The 23009-nt window shown below is 38.3% G+C and overlaps 1 protein-coding gene across 1 annotated transcript in view; it reads left to right on the top strand.

Annotated features, from left to right (window-relative positions):
- Positions 1-5191: 5191 nt before the first annotated feature.
- LOC126282098 (protein YIPF1-like) overlaps positions 5192-23009 on the top strand; it is a 32491-nt gene continuing 14673 nt past the window's right edge. The window contains exon 1 of the mRNA XM_049981557.1: positions 5192-5785. Within this exon, the coding sequence (XP_049837514.1) occupies positions 5313-5785 (473 nt within the window). The 5' untranslated portion in view covers positions 5192-5312. The remainder of the gene's footprint in view (positions 5786-23009) is intronic.

Raw genomic sequence — 23009 nt, 5'->3', positions numbered from 1 at the left:
GTACCCTTGTCTGCTCAGTAAATTAATTATCCTCGTAAAGCGAACATTTCACAACAAAACTTCTGTGTTAACATGTCAGATAATTTTGAGCATTCTACAGTCGTTGCCAGCACCAGCACACTATGCTGCTACTGCCATGAGTAAAATTTAACCAACGGCTCTATCAAGAGGTAGTGTGACTTGATTGAAAGAAAAATGTTTTGGCAACACTAGAAAACAAGCAGGCGCAAGGAGAAAACATAAACTACCACTCATATCACATACCAAAGAGTAAAATATGAATGTTTGCAACACCCCCACAAGTTCTCGATATGTCAATTCATGAACTCTGAAAGTCCCACAGCTTGACAGCACCACTGTTGTTTACCTTTAGGCAGTGCCTTTGTAAAAAAAAAAAATAAATAAATAAATAAATAAGCTTGCTGCTTGTTGGTATTTACAGGTTTCACACTGAATTTTCCTGTTTTAATTAAATCACGAATATAGTGGTGCCTCACGTCAATGTGTTTTGTTCGAGTGTGATGCACACCATTGTGACTCAGTGCAATGACACCTCTATTATCACAGCATACACTTACTGGTTTTTCACTATGCATAACACACAATTCACGAATCCTTGAAGGGGATACCGCTTCTTGCGCTGCTGCTGATAGAGCCATATACTCAGCTTCTGTAGTTGATAGAGCGACTGTTTGTTGTCGTTTTGAAGTCCAGGAAACTGCTGTCCCAGCTAACTTGAAGATATAGCCAGTCGTTGGTAGCTGCTGATGGAGGTCTGATGAATAATCAGCATCAGAGAAACCTTCAATTTCAGTTGTTCCACTTTTTCGGAAAGTTTGTGCTACATTGACTGTGCCCTTAATGTATCGAATAATTCGTTTGACCACTTCCCAGTGGATTTTACGACAATTAGAATTCAATCTGCTTAGAACCCCCACAGCATATGCAATGTCTAAGTCTTGTGCTTTGAGCTAAATACAGTAGTGACCCTACAGCTTGCTGATAAGGAATGCAATGTAACACAAGGTTTTCCTCATCTGTCAACAAATATTCACATTTTTACTGCTTTGAACCTGGTTCAAATGGATATGCTACCAGATTACAATGTTCCATACCAAATTTCATGAGTATGTTTGCTGCATATTTCCTCTGATCAATACTAACCGTCGCTTGTTTCCTCTTTCGTTTTATTCTCATGCCAAGACACCAACTAAGTTCACCAAGATCTCTCATCTTAAACTGATTCATTAATTCTTTCTTCAATTCTTTCTTCCACCTATTATTTCTATTAGAGAAAATGATCAAGTCTTCTACATTTTGTTTCTCAGTTCTGAAGTAAATGCAAGAATCATATTCTGACTTCTTTAGGTTCATTTTATGTAATGTCACATCTAATTTCATATTCCAAACGTGTGACGCCTGTTTTAGACCATAAATTGCCCTTGTCAGCTTGCAAACCTTCATCTCCTTCCCCTTCTTCACGTAGCCTTAAGGTTGACGAATGTACACTTCTTCATCAAGATCACCATATCGGAATGCAGTTTGAACATCCATATGTTCAATGTCAAGTTCAAATTTCAGCTGATAAAGCTAATAGGACACAAAGTGAAGAATGACAAACACCAGGCGAGACCGTTTCATGAAAAGTCTATTCCTGGTATTTGGGAATAACCTTTCGCTGCAGAACGAGCCTTATAACGCTCAATTTCACCATTTGACGTTTCTTTCACCTCGGACACCCATTTCGAATTAATTACCTTCCATCCTGGTGGTATATCAGTCAAAATCCATGTTTCATTTTCGAGTAAAGATTTATATTCATTATCTAAGTCTTCCTTTCATTTTTCACAGTCATCACAATTAATTGCTTCTTCATACGAATTTGGTTCAGAAATACAAACAAGACAAGCAAAATCATTATTAAAATATTTAATATTTGGTTTTCTTTCACGTGATGATTTTCTAATTTATGGTTGCATTTCTGGCTGCGCAACTTCCGTGTGACTATGTACGTTGCTATTTACTGTTTTCTCTGTGTTACTTTGTGCTAATTTAAGATACACTGCATTTCTGTCAACTTCAGCAGGTTGTGTCAGTTCAGTTGCCTCTTCAATCATGTTAGGTGCTGGCGCTAGTTGACGACTGTCTATACGATTATAGTCAATTGGGTTACTATTTGGAATACTGTTTCCACAAGTGCTCTTTGAGTTTTCGATGAACTGCACGTCATGGGCTTTCACAATTGTCTTTGGTGAATTTGGATCAATCAGACGATATACTTTAGAATCTTCGCAATATCCAACAAAGATGAGTTCCTTAGATTTGTCTTCTAATTTCGCCCTTTTTTCTTTTGGTATATGTACAAATGCTCGACATGCAAAGATTCGTAAATGACTCAGATTTATCCGACGACCACTCCATAATTCCTCAGGAGTGGCATTCTTAACAGCTTTTGTTGGATATCGATTCTTAAAATAAATTACTGTGTTTACAGCTTCAGCCTAAAATTGTCTACTTAGACCTGTACCTGTTAACATTCATCTTGCTTTTTCAGTGACTGTCCGATTTAAGCGTTCTGCAACACCATTCTGTTCTGGCGTGTAAGAAGTTGTTGTTTCATGTAGAATTCCATTCGTCTTCAAAAATAACTTCATGCGCCGATTGACGAACTCTTTTCTATTGTCTGTTCGAAGTATTTTGATTTTTCGACCAGTTTCATTTTCTACTCGTGCTTTGAATTCGATGAATGTGTCACAGACTTCTGTTGTTGATTTTAGCATATAACCAAAAGATTTTCTTGACAGATCATCCGTAAAAGTGAGAAGATATCGTGATCCTCCCCACGAAGACATGCTCATTGCTCTACAAACATCAGAATGCGCAATGTCAAGTACATATTTTGCTCTTCTACTCGATGTTTTAGGGAAAGGTTGTCGAGACTGTTTACCTTTTATGCAGGGAATACACGGATCTAAATTGGCGTTCGTCCAGTTCAGTCCATCAGCCATTTTTTCTTTTAATAAATGCATGCTTACAGAATTCAAATGTCCCAATCTTCGATGCCACAATTCATAACTTTAAATTTCTACAACATTTGCGTAATGATGCACTTCCTCTAATCGATACATATCATTTATTTGAATTACAATTGCTACTGGTGTTCCAGAAAAAATTACATCACTTTTATTGTATACACCGCACTGCACATTATCAAACAATACACACAATTCACGTCTTGACATCTGACTAAATGACACTAGGTTGTAAGTAAGGCTTGGAACATACACAACACCATTAGCAGTAATCTGTTTATTCTAGTCGTCACAAGTATCTCGAAGATGAACAGCGCCTTCTACAATAGCCTGAAGATTGCTATTATCTGCTACTGTTACTTTAGCAGCTGTGGTCGATTGGAAAGTGTTGAACAAGTCTCTTTGATGTGTCGTGAACACCCGTAATCCACATACCAGCCATCACTATGATGCGAAGATGCAGTTAAGAGCCATTAACACAGTTTATTTTTCAGTTCTCACTGCATTCGCAGAATTTGAAAATTTATTTGTTTTTCCTTTGTTCTATACTCATTCGCTTTGTGACCAGGTTTATGATATTTATAACACTTAAAAGGCTTGATATTTTGCACATCAGGTTGGATATTCGTCTTCTGGTGTTTACTGTCCTGCTTACTAGCTGCCAGCGCCGAATCTGTAGTCTCATTTGTGGATGCAAACTGACGTTTCGTCGATTCTAGAATTAATTGCAGACTTACTAAATCACTAGTAATCTTGACACCCGAATACTCAATTGCCATAATCAAGGGTTGGAAATCTGCTGGAAGTCCACTTAGCATAATTGCAGCTACGAAATCATCGTCCATTTTCTTACTAATGCTTCGAATTTGTTGAGCAAGTGACATAATTTTTGACAAATATTTTCTCAGAAGCCAATTGTACATTCATTAAGCATTGTAACAGCCCAACATAACTAGATAAACTCTTATCTTCAAATGCAGATTGTAAATTTTGCCATGCTTCTTTATCAGTCGTTGCTCCAAGAAGTTCTGGATACACAGATGAATTTCCAGATAAACATAATTTCGATAATGCTTTCTGTACAGTCTTCTCATCTTCTTCAGTGCCAGCATTTGTGTTCCATAGTCCCTCATGTTTCAGGTACATTTCCATCGCGTATTTCCAGTCGTTGTAGTTTGTCATACCGCTCAACTTTTCAAAATTAAACAGTGATTGTCCACCAAAAGCCATCTTGAATACGTTCAGATAGTTAAACAAATAAGCAATACACCGTATTGCCAGGAACACACATTTTTTAGAGACCATTTATTCAGCGATGTACATAACGAAGATCAAGGAGAAAGCATAAACTGCCATACATAGAATACATCAAAGAGTAAAATATGAATGTTCGCAACAGTTTTTGATCCACAGAATATATTCCTAAATTCTGTAGCAGCAGTTCCCAAAATGAAACAATACTTCCAACGTAACAATCAGCACAGAACACAACCTATGTCCAAAAACGAATTGCACCGAATTCTTCAGCATTCCTAAAAAAAGGAATTCCTGCACTGAAAATTTTCAACAAATGATTTAGCGTCTAATTACAATATACACCGAAGTAAAATGTACAATGCGTGGACAGCTTCTGTGACACCAGCTTCCAACAGCAAGGAAAGACATGTCTAACATCAAATTGTGTTAGATAAACGGTTATTAAACACCGAAATAGTACAGTCATTAGCGCAACTTACACTTCCAATACATCAAAAACTACTAGGCGCGGTGCTTGAAGTCAGAGTTCGATCTGAAACAACTACGCAGAAACGCTCAGAACAATTGTGCTATATTTGGAGTGATACCCATCTTTTCGACGAAAATAGCTTGATCTTCTTTCGTGCACCTGCAAATAACAAACAACGAAACGAATTGACCACTTTTAAATTAAAAGTAAAAGTTCAACTAAAGATGTACCTACAGAAAGTAACAGCTAACTTTCCTCTTCTGTTTTTGTACCGTAGGTAACAAAAGTAACGACTTTTTCACAAATGTGAGTTGCTGTTTCGACAAGTAACAGTATTTAGTCGATGGCTCCACATTTACGGCATTAGGGCATCTGCCTAGACTCTAAACACCTTGGCTATCAGAGTCTGTGGACACTATAAACGTCATTGGTTGCTGTCTGGTTACCTTTGGTCTGCGTGTAGGCAGTGAATTGTTGGCAATCAAGTTGTGTGTTGTGCTGGATGTCATGATCTGAAGGTTAGGTGACTACTTAGGTTACAAGAAAGTGACGACATGGATCCGTCAAAGCAGTCTCTGCTTGACATCGACATAGATTCAAGATTGCCGGATGCACAGTTACAATTTCAAGAGTTTCCAGCTGTCGTTCCTGAGGGAGCGGCGGAGTTGACAGTGTCCCAGACAATGACGTTTAATCATTCCCCAGATACACCCGGTTCTGATGTTGAAGGAACAGTGGACTCGCATTTGTTAAGTGAAAGTGAATCAGGAGCTGGTCAGAAGCCTAGACCATCATTTTGGACATTTGAATTTTACCAACAATTATGGGATGTTGATACGAACAACGTCGTGGATCGTATTTTGTGGTCCATTATACCGAGGCCTAGCATAAATTATTTGCAGCATCATATTAAACCAAAGCCGGATCTCTATGGCCCGTTCTGGATATGTGTAACCCTAGTGTTTGCTACTGCTATAAGTGGCAATTTATTTGATTACCTTCATTCTCGAGGTGTTGGTAAATGGAGGTACGTGGCAAAAAAATAATCTTACCGTCGCATCCATTGAAGTGATAGTCACTTTTGTTAGTGTACTGATTTCTTTGTATAGAGATATTTCAACACGATTTGTCAGTTATCGTTACACGTTAATAGATAGGTACTTATGTGCTTGTCGTGTTTATATTCTAAATTTACACGCTCTACGGTATCCACACAAGGAACATGCAATGAATATCGTTTCAGATGTATCAAAAGGAATTAAAAGTAAGGCTTTCATGAATTCATAAATTCTAAAGAGAATAATTTTCCATTTTGTAATCTTTATTCTTATGGCTTCTGTGGTAAAAATTTTCGCACTAGGCTATCCCGTGTAAGTCTGTGTCTGTTCATCAATGTGTAATTGCTGCAACCTACATCCACTTTGACCTGCCTGCTAGAGTGAAGCTACAACTTTGTCTGACTGTGGAAACTCGTAATTCCAGCAACCAGGGCCTGTATCATCAAATGTAGCAGTTTTCTGTATAACTTCACATTGTTTTTTAAGAAACAGTCTTTGCTTCACATGTAAGATTTAACAAAATTGAGTTACGGCTTTTCATTGCCTGCTATTTATATAAGGTGATGCACCAGACGAATACTTTCGGAAAAGTCTTTCTAACATTTAAATTTATAATCAACATTAACAAGTACCTCTTTCCCACAAACTGTTATTTAGGGTCCCAGTATGCATTTTATATTTTCTGTGCCTTGGCCACTGTCAGTTAATCCCTTCTTCATATAGCAAATGTCATTGATAACTTTTAATGTCTCTCATTCTAGTCTAATCCCCTCCGCGTCAGAATACATCCAATCAGACCTACCCTTCTGTTCTTCTTCTTCGTGTTATATCTTACACATCCACCGTCCATATAGTGTACAGAAGAGTTTGTCTTAATATGATATTATTTGACAGTAGATAAAAAGGAAGTCTTTTTATTTTTATCTACTACTTACCAAATATACACAAAGCACCTGTGTGGGGTTTTAAACACTTCTGATTGAAAATGTGTATGCCATTAAGCTCTGAACTTTGTCAAAGTATTTTCCTTTAATGTATTTGAAAGTTGCATTGTGTTGTCATAGTTCTTCCCCTGGAGAAATATGCAAACTGTTAAAATTGTGAAATCTCAAATAGAATACTGAAAAGGAAATCAGTTATTTCAGCATACTGTCTTTCAGTGCATTGCAAATGTTTCAGCTGTAAGCTGTCATCATTAGAGAAGTGCAAGTTCTGGGAGCAGAGCTACCTGGGAAGTGAGGAATACTTGTCTGGCACCATGATTAGCATCTTTCTGCATTGATCTCAACCTTGTGTGAAATATTCCTTGGTCACAAACATTATCCCTACTGTCACTAAGATTCAGTTGCTTCAGACTGTGTAAACAATCTGTTGTCTTTTAGAGAATTTGTGTATTATCAAGCACGCACTGAAGTATGTATGCTATTCAACAGTGTAGTCTTCTGATTTTTGTTTCTGTCGTAGTCTATGATGTAAATGATTTGACTGGAAATCTGGTACTTGAGAATGTGCTGAATGAGGTAGCATAGTGGTGATTCATATCTGTTAGTAAAAAGATTCACATCCTTGTCTGTTTTAAGTTTACTAAACTCAGTTCCAAGCAAAGAAGGGAAGGCGGAAAGGTGGAAGGAGTATATAGAGGGTCTGTACAAGGGCGATGTACTTGAGTACAATATTATGGAAATAGAAGAGGATGTAGATGAAGATGAAATGGGAGATAAGATACTGCGTGAAGAGTTTGACAGAGCACTGAAAGACCTGAGTCGAAACAAGGCCCCCGGAGTAGACAACATTCCATTAGAACTACTGACGGCCTTGGGAGAGCCAGTCATGACAAAAGTCTACCATATGGTGAGCAAGATGTATGAGACAGGCGAAATACCCTCAGACTTCAAGAAGAATATAATAAGTCCAATCCCAAAGAAAGCAGGTGTTGACAGATGTGAAAATTACCGAACTATCAGTTTAATAAGTCACAGGTGCAAAATACTAACGCGAATTATTTACAGACGAATGGAAAAACTGGTAGAAGCGGACCTTGGGGAAGATCAGTTTCGATTCCGCAGAAATGTTGGAACACGTGAGGCAATACTAACCTTACGACTTATCTTAGAGGAAAGATTAAGAAAAGGCAAACCTACGTTTCTAGCATTTGTAGACTTAGAGAAAGCTTTTGACAATGTTAACTGGAATACTCTCTTTCAAATTCTGAAGGTGGCAGGGGTAAAATACAGGGAGCGTAAGGCTATTTACAATTTGTACAGAAACCAGATGGCAGTTATAAGAGTCGAGGGACATGAAAGGGAAGCAGTGGTTGGGAAGGGAGTAAGACAGGGTTGTAGCCTCTCCCCGATGTTATTCAATCTGTATATTGAGCAAGCAGTAAGGGAAACAAAAGAAAAATTCGGAGTAGGTATTAAAATTCATGGAGAAGAAATAAAAACTTTGAGGTTTGCCGATGACATTGTAATTCTGTCAGAGACAGCAAAGGAATTGGAAGAGCAGTTGAACGGAATGGACAGTGTCTTGAAAGGAGGATATAAGATGAACATCAACAAAAGCAAAACGAGGATAATGGAATGTAGTCAAATTAAATCGGGTGATGCTGCAGGTATTAGACTAGGAAATGAGACGCTTCAAGTAGTAAAGGAGTTTTGCTATTTAGGAAGTAAAATAACTGATGATGGTCGAAGTAGAGAGGATATAAAATGTAGACTGGCAGTGGCAAGGAAAGCGTTTCTGAAGAAGAGAAATTTGTTAACATCAAGTATAGACTGAAGCGTCAGGAAGTCATTTCTGAAAGTATTTGTATGGAGTGTAGCCATGTATGGAAGTGAAACATGGGTGATTAACAGTTTGGACAAGAAGAGAATAGAAGCTTTCGAAATGTGGTGCTACAGAAGAATGCTGAAGATTAGATGGGTAGATCACATAACTAATGAGGAGATATTGAATAGAATTGGGGAGAACAGGAGTTTGTGGCACAACGTGACAAAAAGAAGGGACCGGTTGGTAGGACATGTTTTGAGGTATCAAGGGATCACAAATTTAGCATTGGAGGGTAGCGTGGAGGGTAAAAATCGTAGATGGAGACCAAGAGATGGATACACTCAGCAGATTCAGAAGGATGTAGGTTGCGGTAGGTACTGGGAGATGAAGAACCTTGCACAGGATAGAGTAGCATGGAGAGCTGCATCAAACCAGTCTCAGGGCTGAAGACCATAACAACAACATAGTTTTTCTAAATCAGTTCAGGCAATCTGAGCCAGTCATTTCCCCGCCCCCCCCTTTCCCATTCCTTTTGCAACAGGATTAATCAATAACAAGAATCTCAGTTAAAAGCTAACTTGTAGTTGAATGAATGCCAAGTGTGATGATTTTACGTAAGAATGCTGCTTCTGTGTGCACTCCTACGAGCTGTCCTTGTGTTGGAGCACAGCATTTTACCTCAAATAAATGAATGATATCTTAACAAAGAACTAATGTGCAGATAACACTATCCCAATATCAATGGTTTTTGTATACACAAAAATATTTCTCACCGAACTGTTACCGAAACATCTAAAGAATTAAGGCCTGCGACAATGGAATGAATCTCATGGGAGAAACAGAAAAGATAAATTATCTGCATCCTTATAGAATACTGGGACATGCCTTCCTGATTGCTTAAACAAGAAACAAAGCATTGACAAATCTCTCATTTCAGGACACACCCATCTTCACTGATCAAATGTTACCGTTAGTGTGTTTTTGTTAATTATTAGCAGTATATGAAGAAATACAACCTAGATTAGATACTAGATAAGTTGCTATGCCAACCAACTAAACAGATATTTTTCCCCTCTATAAACTCTGAGATAACTCACATTATTGATTTTATGATTGCCAACTTTTAAAGACACACACAGTTTTCAATAAATGTAAATCATAAGTTTCACCATTTTGAGTAATTTCACAGTAAACAGATTTGGCATTAGGGAACCATCCAGTTCCACTCGTCTGCTTTCACCTTTGGCAGTATGGTGAAAATGCCTACTTTGAGCATATACAAAATGGCAGCTAACTAATGCCAACAAAAATAAAAATGACACAACAATGTCTCACTCCAGCAACAAAGTGAAACTAATGGGACAACAGCAGGAAATGGGATGTTTAGGGTGGGTACAAGCGAAATATGTAACAGTACGAAAAACCACACCATTCCAAAACAAATATTATAGAAGAAAAGAATTCTCAACTAATGACATAACACTACAGCCACGAAACCAACAGGAATTGTACACTTCTCTCTACCTACATACATAAAAAAAGCCCACAATACCAAAAAATCAACATCTGCAGTTCCAAAAAGCAGAATCAGGCATTTTCCTTGACCTAGATAGCTCAAACAAAGTCCTTGATAAAAAAAAAAAAAAAAAAAAAAAAAAAAAAAAAAAAAAAAAAAAAACACCTACAGCTCTGATAGTGGAATTGAACATTTGCCTTGACATGTGTAGTTCAAACACAGCTCTTGATACCTTCTGGCTGGGGATGGAGGGGGGGGGGGGGGGGGGAGATTGCACACCTACATACCTTGCAAAACACCACCAAAGCCACAACTCGAACACCCCCCCCCCCCCAAAAAAAAAAAAACACATTCACTAGATCAATTACATCACAACCAATACACCATAAATATAAAACAGCAAAAACATCACAATTAGTGTAGAATAAAACCAAAACAAAAATTACTTACCAACGAAAGCCTCCCACAAAATTGTCTAGGTTGGCCAAAAACACACACACACACACCTAACAAAAACACACAAACAAAAGAGAAAACACACATAATACTCACTGAAAACAGAGTAAAAACTTCGATATCCACATGAATTGGGTAAACCCATATTACCACAGTGATAACAAAGACTCAGATTATGGGGACCACACCCTGCCTATCCAACCCATGTTAATTTAGGCGAGTATTTGACCCTTTTCAGAAAAAAAACTATTTGTTGCAGGACCTTAATATTTTTCCTGTATGTAACATGATGCTAATAGTCAACTGTACTAAAATCCACTTTATCCATGTTTTTAAAAATTACTTTTTTAAATTTACTAACAAAAGTATTAAGATTTTTCTGCAGAATATTTTTTGAGCTTCCTAATGGGATAATGTTAATGAATGTAGTACGAGAGGTGGCTTTTTATATTGTGAAAAGTCTCTGAAAATTTCATTAATTAACTTTGATAATTTCTTGTATAATGGGGCATATGTACTGAGCATTTTAATTTGTGGGAAACTGACTTTAAAGAAAAAAAAAACTTTTGAAATTTGTTACGTACAATTAATTAAAACTGTCCTGCTGCATATGATGGCCCTTCTTTGGCCTTTAGCAAGTCTTCCAGCTTCTTTTTCGCCTTCCTGGATGTTTGTCTTCTTTCTTGGCCAGATTAGATGCAGACCTGTCTGCATCGGCTATTCTCATTTTATCACAATGTTGCAGCCCAGTGATCATATTTTCACCAGGATTAATTACCAGCTTTTTCAGTACCCAGCACTTTCCAATATTACCACAATTGAATGTAATAACAGCATCATGAACTTCTAGTTTCATTGTATGCATGCCTACAAATACAGTTTTAGGAAGGCGGTTCCAAATTATGTTGCTGAAACATTCATTTGGGTTCTGTCTCTGCCCATGCAGACATTTCCTTAGAAGGTCAGGATGAGCCAAGTCTCTGAAAATATGCTTAATTGCTGTAATAACAGCAGCAGGAAGAGAATGCTGGTGAGAATAAGAGTCTCTAGTTGCCTGAGCCCTATTGTATTGGCACCACGAATTTTCTCCCGATGGACACAATCCATGACATGGCTTATCATCAGTAGAGGACTTTGGAAGAATATGGCCCAAACATCTCTCTTCATTGCCTCCAGATTTTCTTTATTTCTCCTAATTGCCTGCCCATAGTATACTTGCATGTTTTCTGTTTCAGTTTTAGTTAACCGACCCTGTCCTGTCAGCAATTTTCCACTTCTAATTTTTTTTCCTCTCATGTCAACAGTTAGTTTTCTCAGCCTTGTTTCCAAACAGTTTTGAACATGGCCTACACATTCTATTTTGCTAATAATTGCATCTCCATATGGCTTCAGTTGACAGTGGGCGTGGCACATAAACACATGTGGTAAGAAAATGCTTGAAAAATTTTTTTTCAGAAAAATTGTTTTCAGAGTACTTAAATAAAACCTTAATAATCTATTGAAATACGATGAAAACTTAAAATCGATTTTTTTTTTTCCCACCTGAACCATGGTGTGGTCCCCTTAGTCCAATACCACACATTAAATTCCATACATCATCATCCACGACCAGAGGGTGCTTTCAAATACAACACATCTACAAACGCAAACCAACTCAAAAACACTGCACCATAGTGTCGTTGCACGTCACAACACCACTAAGTTACGCATCAGAACAGAAGGATGGAACTGGGTGCTTCCAATGACCCTACTTTTCTAAAGCAAATAAGTTATAGTAGTAGTTGCATTATAGCATTTCTAAATTTCTCAGACTTTGACTTTTGGAGATCTTTGATCAGTATGTCTGCTCATTGTTCATTTGTAGTACAATACTTTACCATAAACAAACCTTCCTTGTACCGTTCACTAACATAGTGAAATTTTGCACCTATGTGTTTGTTTCATCTAAATGTCGCGATTTGATCATTTGGATAGCACTTTGATTATTTACATGAAGAGTGATTTTCTATCTTCTTGTAGAAAAGGCTATAATTCTTGGAATCTTGTAGATATTATGTAAATTGAAGGTAGGGGAGAAGAAAGGAAAGGAACTGATGATATCAGTTGCTTCAGGGCTTTTGAGGGATTAGTGGTGGCAACAAGTGAAAATGTGTGCCGGACTGGGACTAAACTCTGGAATCTCTTGCTTTCTGCGTCATCCGGACACTGTGTTTATTGCAAATGCATGGAATATCTTGCCATGCTCCCTGGCCGACTCAAATTCCCACCTAGTGCCAGCTATCCACAGGCCTGTCCATGTCCTCTATGATCACTAATTTTTAGATTTCCACTGAAGATCGAATGATATTGTGCACCTATGCGGAAGGCTGTGAGTTCATTTCCCTCCGAGGAGAATCAATTACGTGGTTGTGTGATGTCTGTCCTTTCAGACATGTCCATAGAACAGAAGTCATGTGGAATCTGTGGCTGTGACACATATTATGTTAATTGCAGGTGGAGGGAGAGAAAAGAGAGGAAAGGGATGGTACTGATGATAATCAGCCACATCGGGACTTCGTGCAGAATCAGCTGCAATGAGTGAAAATGTGCACCAGAGAGGGACTCGAACCCGGGGTGTCCTGCTTACTAGGCTGTTGCATGAACCACTGCACCATTCAGACATGGTGTTTATCATAAATATGGTAAATTCTTTCCCATTCCCTTCCTTTCTCCCCCTCCAATTTACACATTATGTATCACAGATGCGGATTCTGCATGATGTCTGTTCTTTCAGACATGTCCAAAGGGACAGACACCACAGATTCATATAATATGTTTGCCTTGCTGAACAATGAATCCACAGCCTTCAGTCTGGATGCAGAATATCATTTGAGCTCTGGTGAGAATCTAAAAATTGGCGACAATGGCAGACCTGGGTTGGGACTACTGATAGATGGCAATAGGTAGGAATGAGGTTGGCTGGGTGCGTGCTGATATAGCCTGTGCATTGGGTAATGCAACTGCCTAGTAAACAGGAGATTCCAGGTTTGAGTCCCGAGCTGCCACACATGTTCAATCGTCTCTGCTGTTGTAGCAGGTATCATCAGCTCCTTCCTTTTCCTTTCTCCCCCTCAACCTTCAATTTACGTAACATGTATCACAGCTGTGGATACTGCATGATGTCTGTTCTTTCAGGCATCTCCAAAATAACAGACACCATGCACCTGTATAATCTTGTAGATATCTCGGAGTTCTTTTACATTTTGGCAGTCCCTTTTCTTAGGGTCTTTTGTGAGGTGGCTCTCATAATTCACTGTAAATGCAAGATCTGGTCTGGTTTTACATGAGAAATACAGAGGACTTCCTATCGCTTCACAATGTAGAACTTTAACATGTTTATTTTCTTCACTTGGCTTTCTCTGTGGAACTAATGGAGTTTTCTTGGCCTTACAGTCAGTCATATTGTATTTTTCTAGTAGTTTCTTCACATACAGTTCTTGATGTAGAAACATTACATCCTCTGTCTTCATTATTTGTATTCCTATGTCCATATCAGGATTTTATACCACAAGCATTTCAAAATTCTTTTTAAATTTCTTCAGTATGTTGTCAGTTTTCTCCAAGTCTTTTCCTATTGTACTTCCATCATCAACACGTATAGCCATCTACATTTCTTCTGTTATATCTTTAAATATGCACTGATCTGACTTCGGCTGAATAAGTCCTTTTCTTTAGGAAATCTGTCTAAGCTTTTTCCCAGTGGATGGAGCTTGTTGAAGTCCACACACAGATTTCTGCAAAATGAAAATTATTCCATCTCCTTTGTATCCTTCGGGTATCTTAATAAAAATCTCTTCATGCAGTTTACTAGAGAGAAGTGCTATTTTTACATCAGACACTCTTGAATGGAAATTTTTCTCTGCTGCAGAGCAAACAACAGTCTTAATGGACATATATTTACTACTGGGCAGACTAATTCCATGAAAGATATACCCTTTCCTTGTTGAAATCCTCTGATAGCCAATCTGGCCTTATATTGACCATCATCTGTGACTTTGCTTATTACAATCTCTCTCTCTCTCTCTCTCTCTCTCTCTCTCTCTCTCTCTCTCTCTCTCTCTCTCTCTCTCCCTCTCCCTCTTTTTTCCTTTTCCCTCCTCGGGATGGACCATTTTCCATATTTCATTGTGTTCAAAAGTTCTCTTTTCATTTTATATTGCTATTAATCAATTTTCTTTGTTTGGACCATTAATACATTCTTCATATGTGAGTAATGCTGTTTAATAATCATCATATTTTGAAGATTTCTTCAAATTGTTTCCATCCCTAAGATTATAGTTTCTTATGACTTCATTGCATACTCTTTCCTCTCTTGCATTTTCTTGGTCGTGAATTTCATTTGCTTGATTGTAAGTGTCTTTAGATAATTAGCCAATAATAAGATTTTTCTACAGAGTTTGTTTTGTTGCTCTCTGTTTAAATTTAAAATCTCTTAACATAGCAATATTTCTTTTTACTGTTTCAGACAATCTGTAGCAATTGGTGCATAACCAACAAACATATGTGGTTTACTTCATTCAGCTGGTTTCTTCAAGTGGCCTTCATCCAAAAATTTGAAGTCTTGACAGATCTGATCTTTTACCCTAACGACTTTTCTGCTGGTGTGGCATTTTGATTGATAATTGGGCTCCTGTTGATCATGTATATGTGAGCACTTACTCTCCCCTTAACTCTTTTTTTTTTTTTCAGTTTGCTGTCAAATATTGTAGCTCTTTCCTTGTTCATTATTGTCAGATCTAGTCTCCCTGCTTCCCCACTGAACTGAGGACTATGCTAAGGAATATTCTAGCAAACTTCTTTGTCCTTCAAAGCAGTTCTTAAGCTCGTGGCTGGTGTATTCACTATGTGTATCAAATCTTATTTTTGATACTTTAAGATTGAACGGATTTCCATTTCTAACACACATTTTTGTATGAATCTTGCATTCTCTGGCCTGTATCTTAATAAATATGTTACACAAAAGTGAATGAAATTTTCTGATACCATCATGTTGTATCCGTATCCATTAAATGTTGGGGGTTCTCTCTCTCCACAGATTTCAGTATGTTTTATTTCCTATGAGCTTCTTGTTCTTTCTCTCTCAATAGAGAAATACTTTCTTTTTAGCTTAGCTCTCATGCAAGCTTAGCACAATTTTTCTGCTGAGCATAAACTATTAGCACCCCCATCCCACATTTTCTTCATCCTTGAAGTACACTATGCCTGGATGACGTAACGTCTTACGCCTTTCTTGTTTCTATTCTTGTGTCAGTAGTGATTTAATGTTCATTTTGTGTAAGCGATATCTTTATAGATTTGAACAGAATGTTTAGTAAACAATCTGTTTCAGTCACAGCATTCACAGACATCAGACTTCTACTCAGTTGAGGAGCGTACGTAAAATCTTTGAGGACACAATTATCACCTACAAAGTTGCCTGTAGCTAGTGTTTTCATTGATCCACCATGTTTGACAACTTTCACAACACTATCATAGTCTTTCAGTTTGTTAATTTGTCCACTTCATTAGACACATACCCTTTGTATGCATTATCAAGAACTGTGGCCGCATTTTCTTTCTCATTGGCTTCTTGTGAAATCTTTTCTTTGTTACATTCATATGTAGTAACTGCATTGTCTTCATTGGTGTCTTGTTTCTAGTTTTTGTGAGTGAACAGATCTTCTTTAATTACTTAAAAAGCAAAATTGATACTTTTGTGTTCTCTTTGTTCTTGAATTTACAGTTTTCTTCTTTGTGATTTGTCCTTTTGAAATGACGACAGGGCTTGAAAGATCTCGACTGTGGGTTTTCATTTTGATTTATATTTTTTAAAGTATCACTCTTGTTCTTCGTGATTATTTTTCTTGCATATAGAACAGTGTTCTTTCTTCTTAGGCTTCTCTTCCAAAATGTCCATGTACACCACAGTTGTTACAAATTAAAATTTATGTTAAAATGTACATCAAAGGTAATAACCTAATCTTGATTATTACTTTTTGAAAATTGGTTTCTCTGCCCTTATTGGCCCTGCAGTTAGGTTTTTCATATTCTTCTCACTACCGTGTGACAAGTCCCGTGCTGGAGAAAAGCGTTTAGATTCATCTAACAAAATAAGACAGTATCTTGGGTATTATGGAAATACGGAAGCGTCCGATCCCACCCGTCTGCTTTGACACATGACGTCACAAATATGGCAGAAACGACCATAAACCACGATTCCAATATGGCGCATATAAAATCGTTACGTACACATTATGAGGACGAAAATACATCAAAAAACAAACATACACACACTTTCAACAAAAAGCCTAATGACACTAATGGGACAAGAGCAGGAAATGGGGTGTTTTTGGGTGGGGGGCAAACTAATATAAACATTAGACACCCACCCTCATACAAAACCACACAAAAAGACGAAAAAAACCATCATCACAAAACTACCCAAATACCACTAAACGCAATACCATCTGGAATCGGACACTTCCCTTGACCTATATAGTTCAACAGCAGCTCCCGATCCCATAAATTAGGATCAAACACTTCTCTTGGCCTATATAGCGCAAAAACATCTCCCAATGCCAATACCAACATACACAGCCACACATTGGGATCGAACACTTCCCTTGACCTGCGCACTGTTAATTTTATCCATCATATCCATTCCTAAACAAAAACAACAAACGATTAATTTTACTAAAATTACCACACGACGCACAGCGAACAACACTAAATTAACCTTCACACAAAATCGTTAACTCACTGAAACGAATTCCACTGCAAACACAGCCGACACTATGACAATTCTGGATAATGAGCAAAAGCAAACTGAGCCCATTACACCACACAAACGAAAACCCTGAACATACCACCAGAGAGCACAACAAACCACAACACGGCGACATCTAGAAACACTCACAAACCAAACTCCGCACCATCAGGACGTCACACACGACAACACCCTTACGTCACGGGTCAAAGCCAACACATGGGATCGGACGCTTCTGTCAACCCGGTATTATCATAGTATCTATCATCTATTCAAACTGAAGACGATTCAGTTCAAACGCTATATTCTGCAGTGCACATAAATTACTATCTTTGTCTCTAGTTTTATCACACTTGAAACCATAAAATTCTTGCAGCAACTGCTGTGATGTGTGGGAAGTGTCTCTTTTGAAAATTTCTTTTGGTTTATCATACATAACATTGGAAGTTGCAAAACATAGTACATGTGACTTTACCTTCTTATCACTTGTTTTCGTTATATAATTTTTCACCATGCTGTCTCATTGGTGCCATTTATATATTTTTCTTTTATTCCCCCCTACATCTTCATTATTTTCTAGTGTTTCAGCCCCATCCACAATATCACACAGATCTTATGTATTAAATAAGAAACTTATGACTATAATAGAGGGAAACATTCCACGTGGGAAAAGTATATCTAAAAACAAATATGATGTAACTTACCAAATGAAAGCGTTGGTATGTTGATAAACACACAATTAAACACAAACACACACACAAAATTCAAGCTTTCGCAACCCATGGTTGCTTCATCAGCAAAGAGGGAAGGATGTGGGTTTTAAGGGAGAGGGTAAGGAGTCATTCCAATCCCGGGAGCAGAAAGACTTACCTTAGGGGGGAAAAAAGGACAGGTATACACTCGCCTTTACAAATGTCTGCTTTTTTGTGTGTGTGTGTGTGTGTGTGTGTGTGTGTGTGTGTGTGTGTGTGTGTGTGTGTACCTGACCTTTTTTCCCCCCTAAGATAAGTCTTTCCACTCCCGGGATTGGAATGACTCCTTACCATCTCCCTTAAAACCCAGATCCTTCCCACTTTCCCTCTCCTTCCCTCTTTCCTGATGAAGCAACTGTGGGTTGCGAAAGCTTGAATTTTGTGTGTGTGTGTGTGTGTTTGTGTTTATTTGTGTGTCTTATCAACATACCAACACTTTCATTTGGTAAGTTACATCATCTTTGTTTTTAGATAAATAATAAAATGGCTCTGAGCACTATGGGACTTAACATCTATGGTTATCAGTCCCCTAGAACTTAGAACTACTTAAACCTAACTAACCTAAGGACATCACACAACACCCAGTCATCATGAGACAGAGAAAATCCCTCACCCCGCTGGGAATCGAACCCGGGCGTCGGAAGCGAGAACGCTACCGCATGACCACGAGCTGCGGACCTTTATTGGAAATATAATAAGACACACAACACAAGATGAGAAACGACACAAGTTGCTACACTGCTCTGTCAATGAACTACACAGATATTTTTTCCGTTTATGATCTCTTAGATAGCTCACATTATTATTTTCATGGCTGCCAACGCATATAAACACACACAGTAAACATTGGGTTTTGCGTGTTCTTTAGCATTTAACAGACATCACATGTCCTGCCATTTTATTTAAGTGATTTCATCATTGTATTTAGTTTTATTTATTAATCAACTCCTGATCATATATGATATGGGTTTCATCAATTTTGTGTATATTTTTGAATACATATATAACAGAGGGAAACATTCCACGTGGGAAAAATATATCTAAAAACAAAGATGATGTGACTTACCAAACAAAAGCGCTGGCAGGTCGATAGACACACAAACAAACACAGACATACACACAAAATTCTAGCTTTCGCAACCAATGGTTGCTTCTTCAGGAAAGAGGGAAAGACGAAAGGATGTTGGTTTTAAGGGAGAGGGTAAGGAGTCATTCCAATCCCGGGAGCGGAAAGACTTGTGTGTGTGTGTGTGTGTGTGTGCGTGCGTGTGCACGTGCGGGTGCGTGCGTGCGTGCGCGTGCAGACGCGCGCAACCGTTGGTTGTGAAAGCTAGAATTTTGTGTGTATATCTGTGTTTGTTTGTGTGTCTATCGACCTGCCAGCGCTTTTGTTTGGTAAGTCACATCACCTTTGTTTTTTGAATACAAATGAATATGATACAAACAATTTTATAGCTTCCTACATACACAGCCTCTTACACGTGCAATATAATATATCACATGTACATAATCTACTAAAAATGAAGTGAATTCGTATGCCAGTGACACAGTTGCGTTGTGTTAGAAATAATGCCCCCCTACCTCCATGAACCATGGACATTGCCGTTGGTGGAGAGGCTTGTGGCTTGTGTGCCTCAGCGATACAGAAATCCGTTCTGTAGGTGCAACCACAACGGAGGGGTATCTGTTGAGAGGCCAGACAAACGTGTGGTTCCTGAAGAGGGGCAGCAGCCTTTTCAGTAGTTGCAGGGGCAACATTCTGGATGATTGACTGATCTGGCCTTGTAACGCTAACCAAAACGGCCTTGCTGTGCTGGTGCTGCGAACGGCTGAAAGCAAGAGGAAACTACAACTGTAATTTTTCCCGAGGACATGCAGCTTTACTGTATGGTTAAATGATGATGGGAGTCCTCTTGAGTAAAATATTCCGGAGGTAAAATAGTCTCCCATTCGGATCTCCGGGTGGGGACTATACTCAAGAGGACGTCGTTATCAGGAGAAAGAAAACTGGCGTTCTACAGATCAGAGTGTGGAATGTCAGATCCCTTAATCGGGCAGGTAGGTTAGAAAATTTAAAAAGGGAAATGGATAGGTTAAAGTTAGATATAGTGGGAATTAGTAAAGTTTGATGGCAGGAGGAACAAGACTTTTGGTCAGGTGAATACAGGGTTATAAATACAAAATCAAATAGGGTTAATGCAGGAGTAGGTTTAATAATGAATAGGAAAATAGGAGTGCGGGTAAGCTACTACAAACAGCAGATTGAACACCTTATTGTGGCCAAGATAGACGTGAAGCCCACGCCTACTACAGTAATACAAGTTTATATGCCAACTAGCTCTGCAGATGATGATGAAATTGAAGAAATGTATGATGAGATAAAAGAAATTATTCAGATAGTGAAGGGAGACGAAAATTTAATAGTCATGGGTGACTGGAATTCGATGTAGGAAAAGGGAGAGAAGGAAACGTAGTCAGTGAATATGGATTGGAGGTAAGAAATGAAAGAGGAAGCTGCCTGAATGGTAAGACAGAGATTTAGTAACCAGGTTTTAAATTGTAAGACATTTCCAGGGGCAGATGTGGACTTTGACCACAATCTATCGGTTATGAACTGTAGATTAAAACTGAGGAAAGTGCGGAAAAGTGGGAATTTAAGAAGATGGGACCTGGATAAACTGACGAAACCATAGGTTTTACAGAGTTTCAGGGAGAGCATAAGGGAACAATTGACAAGAATGGGAGAAAGAAATACAGTAGAAGAAGAATGGGTAGCTTTGATGGATGAAGTAGTGAAGGCAGCAGAGGATCAAGTAGGTAAAAAGATGAGGTCTAGTAGAAATCCTTGGGTAACAGAAGAAATACTGAATAAAATTGATGAAAGAAGAAAATATACAAGTGCAGTAAATGAAGCAGGCAAAAATGAATACAAACATCTCAGAAATGAGATCGACAGGAAATTCAAATTGACTAAGCAGGGATGGCTAGAGGACAAATATAAGGATGTAAAGGCGTGTCTCACTAGGGGTGAGATAGATACTGCCTACAGGTAAATTAAAGAGACCTTTGGAGAAAAGAGAATCACTAGTGTGAATATAAAGAGCTCAGATAGAAACCCAGTTCTAAGCAAAGAAGGGAAAGCAGAAAGGTGGAAGGAGTATATAGAGGGTCTATACAAAGGCAATGTACTTGAGGACAATATTATGGAAATGGAAGAGGATGTAGATGAAGATGAAATGGGAGATATGATACTGCGTGAAGAGTTTGACAGAGCACTGAAAGACTCGAGTTGAAACAAGGCCCCGGGAGTAGATAACATTCCATTAGAACTACTGAAGGCCTTGGGAGAGCCAGTCATGACATAACTTTACGATATGGTAAGCAAGATGTATGGGACAGGCGAAATACCCTCTGACATCAAGAAGAATATAATAATTCCAATCCCAAAGAAAGCAGGTGTTGACAGATTTGAAAATTACCGAACTATCAGTTTAATAAGTCACAGCTGCAAAATATTAACGCGAATTATTTACAGACGAATGGAAAAACCGGTAGAAGCCGACCTCGGGAAAGATCAGTTTGGATTCCGTAGAAATATTGGAACACGTGAGGTAATACTGACCCTACAATTTATCTTAGCAGATAGATTAAGAAAAGGCAAACCTATGTTTCTAGCATTTGTAGACTTGGAGAAAGCTGACTGGAATACTCTCCAAATTCTAATGGTGGCAGGGGTAAAATACAGGGAGAGAAATGCTATTTATAATTTGTACAGAAAGGAGATGGCAGTTATAAGAGTTGATGGGCACGAAAGGGAAGCAGTGGTTGGGAAGGGAGTGAGACAGGGTTGTAGTCTCTCCCCGATGTTATTCAATCTGTATATTGAGCAAGCACCAAAGGAAGCATAAGAAAAATTCGGAGTAGGTATTAAAATCCATGGAGAAGAAATAAAAACTTTAAGGTTCGCCGATGACATTGTAATTCTGTCAGAGACAGACGAAGCAGTTGAACGGAATGGACAGTTTCTTGAAAGGGGATATAAGATTAACAGCAACAAAAGCAAATAGAGGATAATGGAATTTAGTCGAATTAAGTCGGGTGATGCTGAGGGAATTTGATTCGGAAATGAGACACTTAAAGTAGTAAAGGAGTTTTGCTATTTGGGGAGCAAAATAACTGATGATGGTCGAAGTAGAGAGGATATAAAATGTACACTGGCAATGGCAAGGAAAGCGTTTCTGAAGAAGAGAAATTTGTTAACATCGAGTATAGATTTAAGTGTCAGGAAGTCATTTCTGAAAGTAATCGTATGGAGTGTAGCCATGTACGGAAGTGAAATATGGACAATAAGTAGTTTGGACAAGAAGAGAATATAAGCTTTCGAAATGTGGTGCTACAGAAGAATGCTGAAGATTAAATGGGTAGATCACGTAACTAATGAGGAGGTATTGAATAGAAATGGGGAGAAGAGGAGTTTGTGGCACAACTTGACTAGAAGAAGGCATCAGTTGGTAGGACATGTTCTGAGGCATCAAGGGATCACCAATTTAGTATTGGAGGGCAGTGTGGAGGGTAAAAATCGTAGAGGGAGGCCAAGAGATGAATACACTAAACAGATTCAGAAGGATGTAGGCTGCAGTATGTACTGTGAGATGAAGCAGCTTGCACAGGATAGAGTAGCATGGAGAGCTGCATCAAACCTGTCTCAGGTGGTGGGTTTTAGAACAGCAGTATTAGTTTATTACTAATTACAATTACAACCACAGTACAACCATAAAGAGAAAATGTAGACAGACGAAAGCAACACAGAGCAAAGGACATATTTAAAAAAATGAGAGAATAACTAAAGCAGTATTCTTAAATTTTTATACTTCAACCCCCTCCCCATCAATTTATTAATTTCATTAAGTACCTGC

Source organism: Schistocerca gregaria, chromosome 7 (assembly GCF_023897955.1).
Source record: "Schistocerca gregaria isolate iqSchGreg1 chromosome 7, iqSchGreg1.2, whole genome shotgun sequence".
Classification (NCBI taxonomy): Eukaryota; Metazoa; Arthropoda; class Insecta; order Orthoptera; family Acrididae; genus Schistocerca; species Schistocerca gregaria.
The sequence above is the reverse complement of the archived record's forward strand: the minus strand, read 5'-3'. Positions and strand labels throughout refer to the sequence as shown.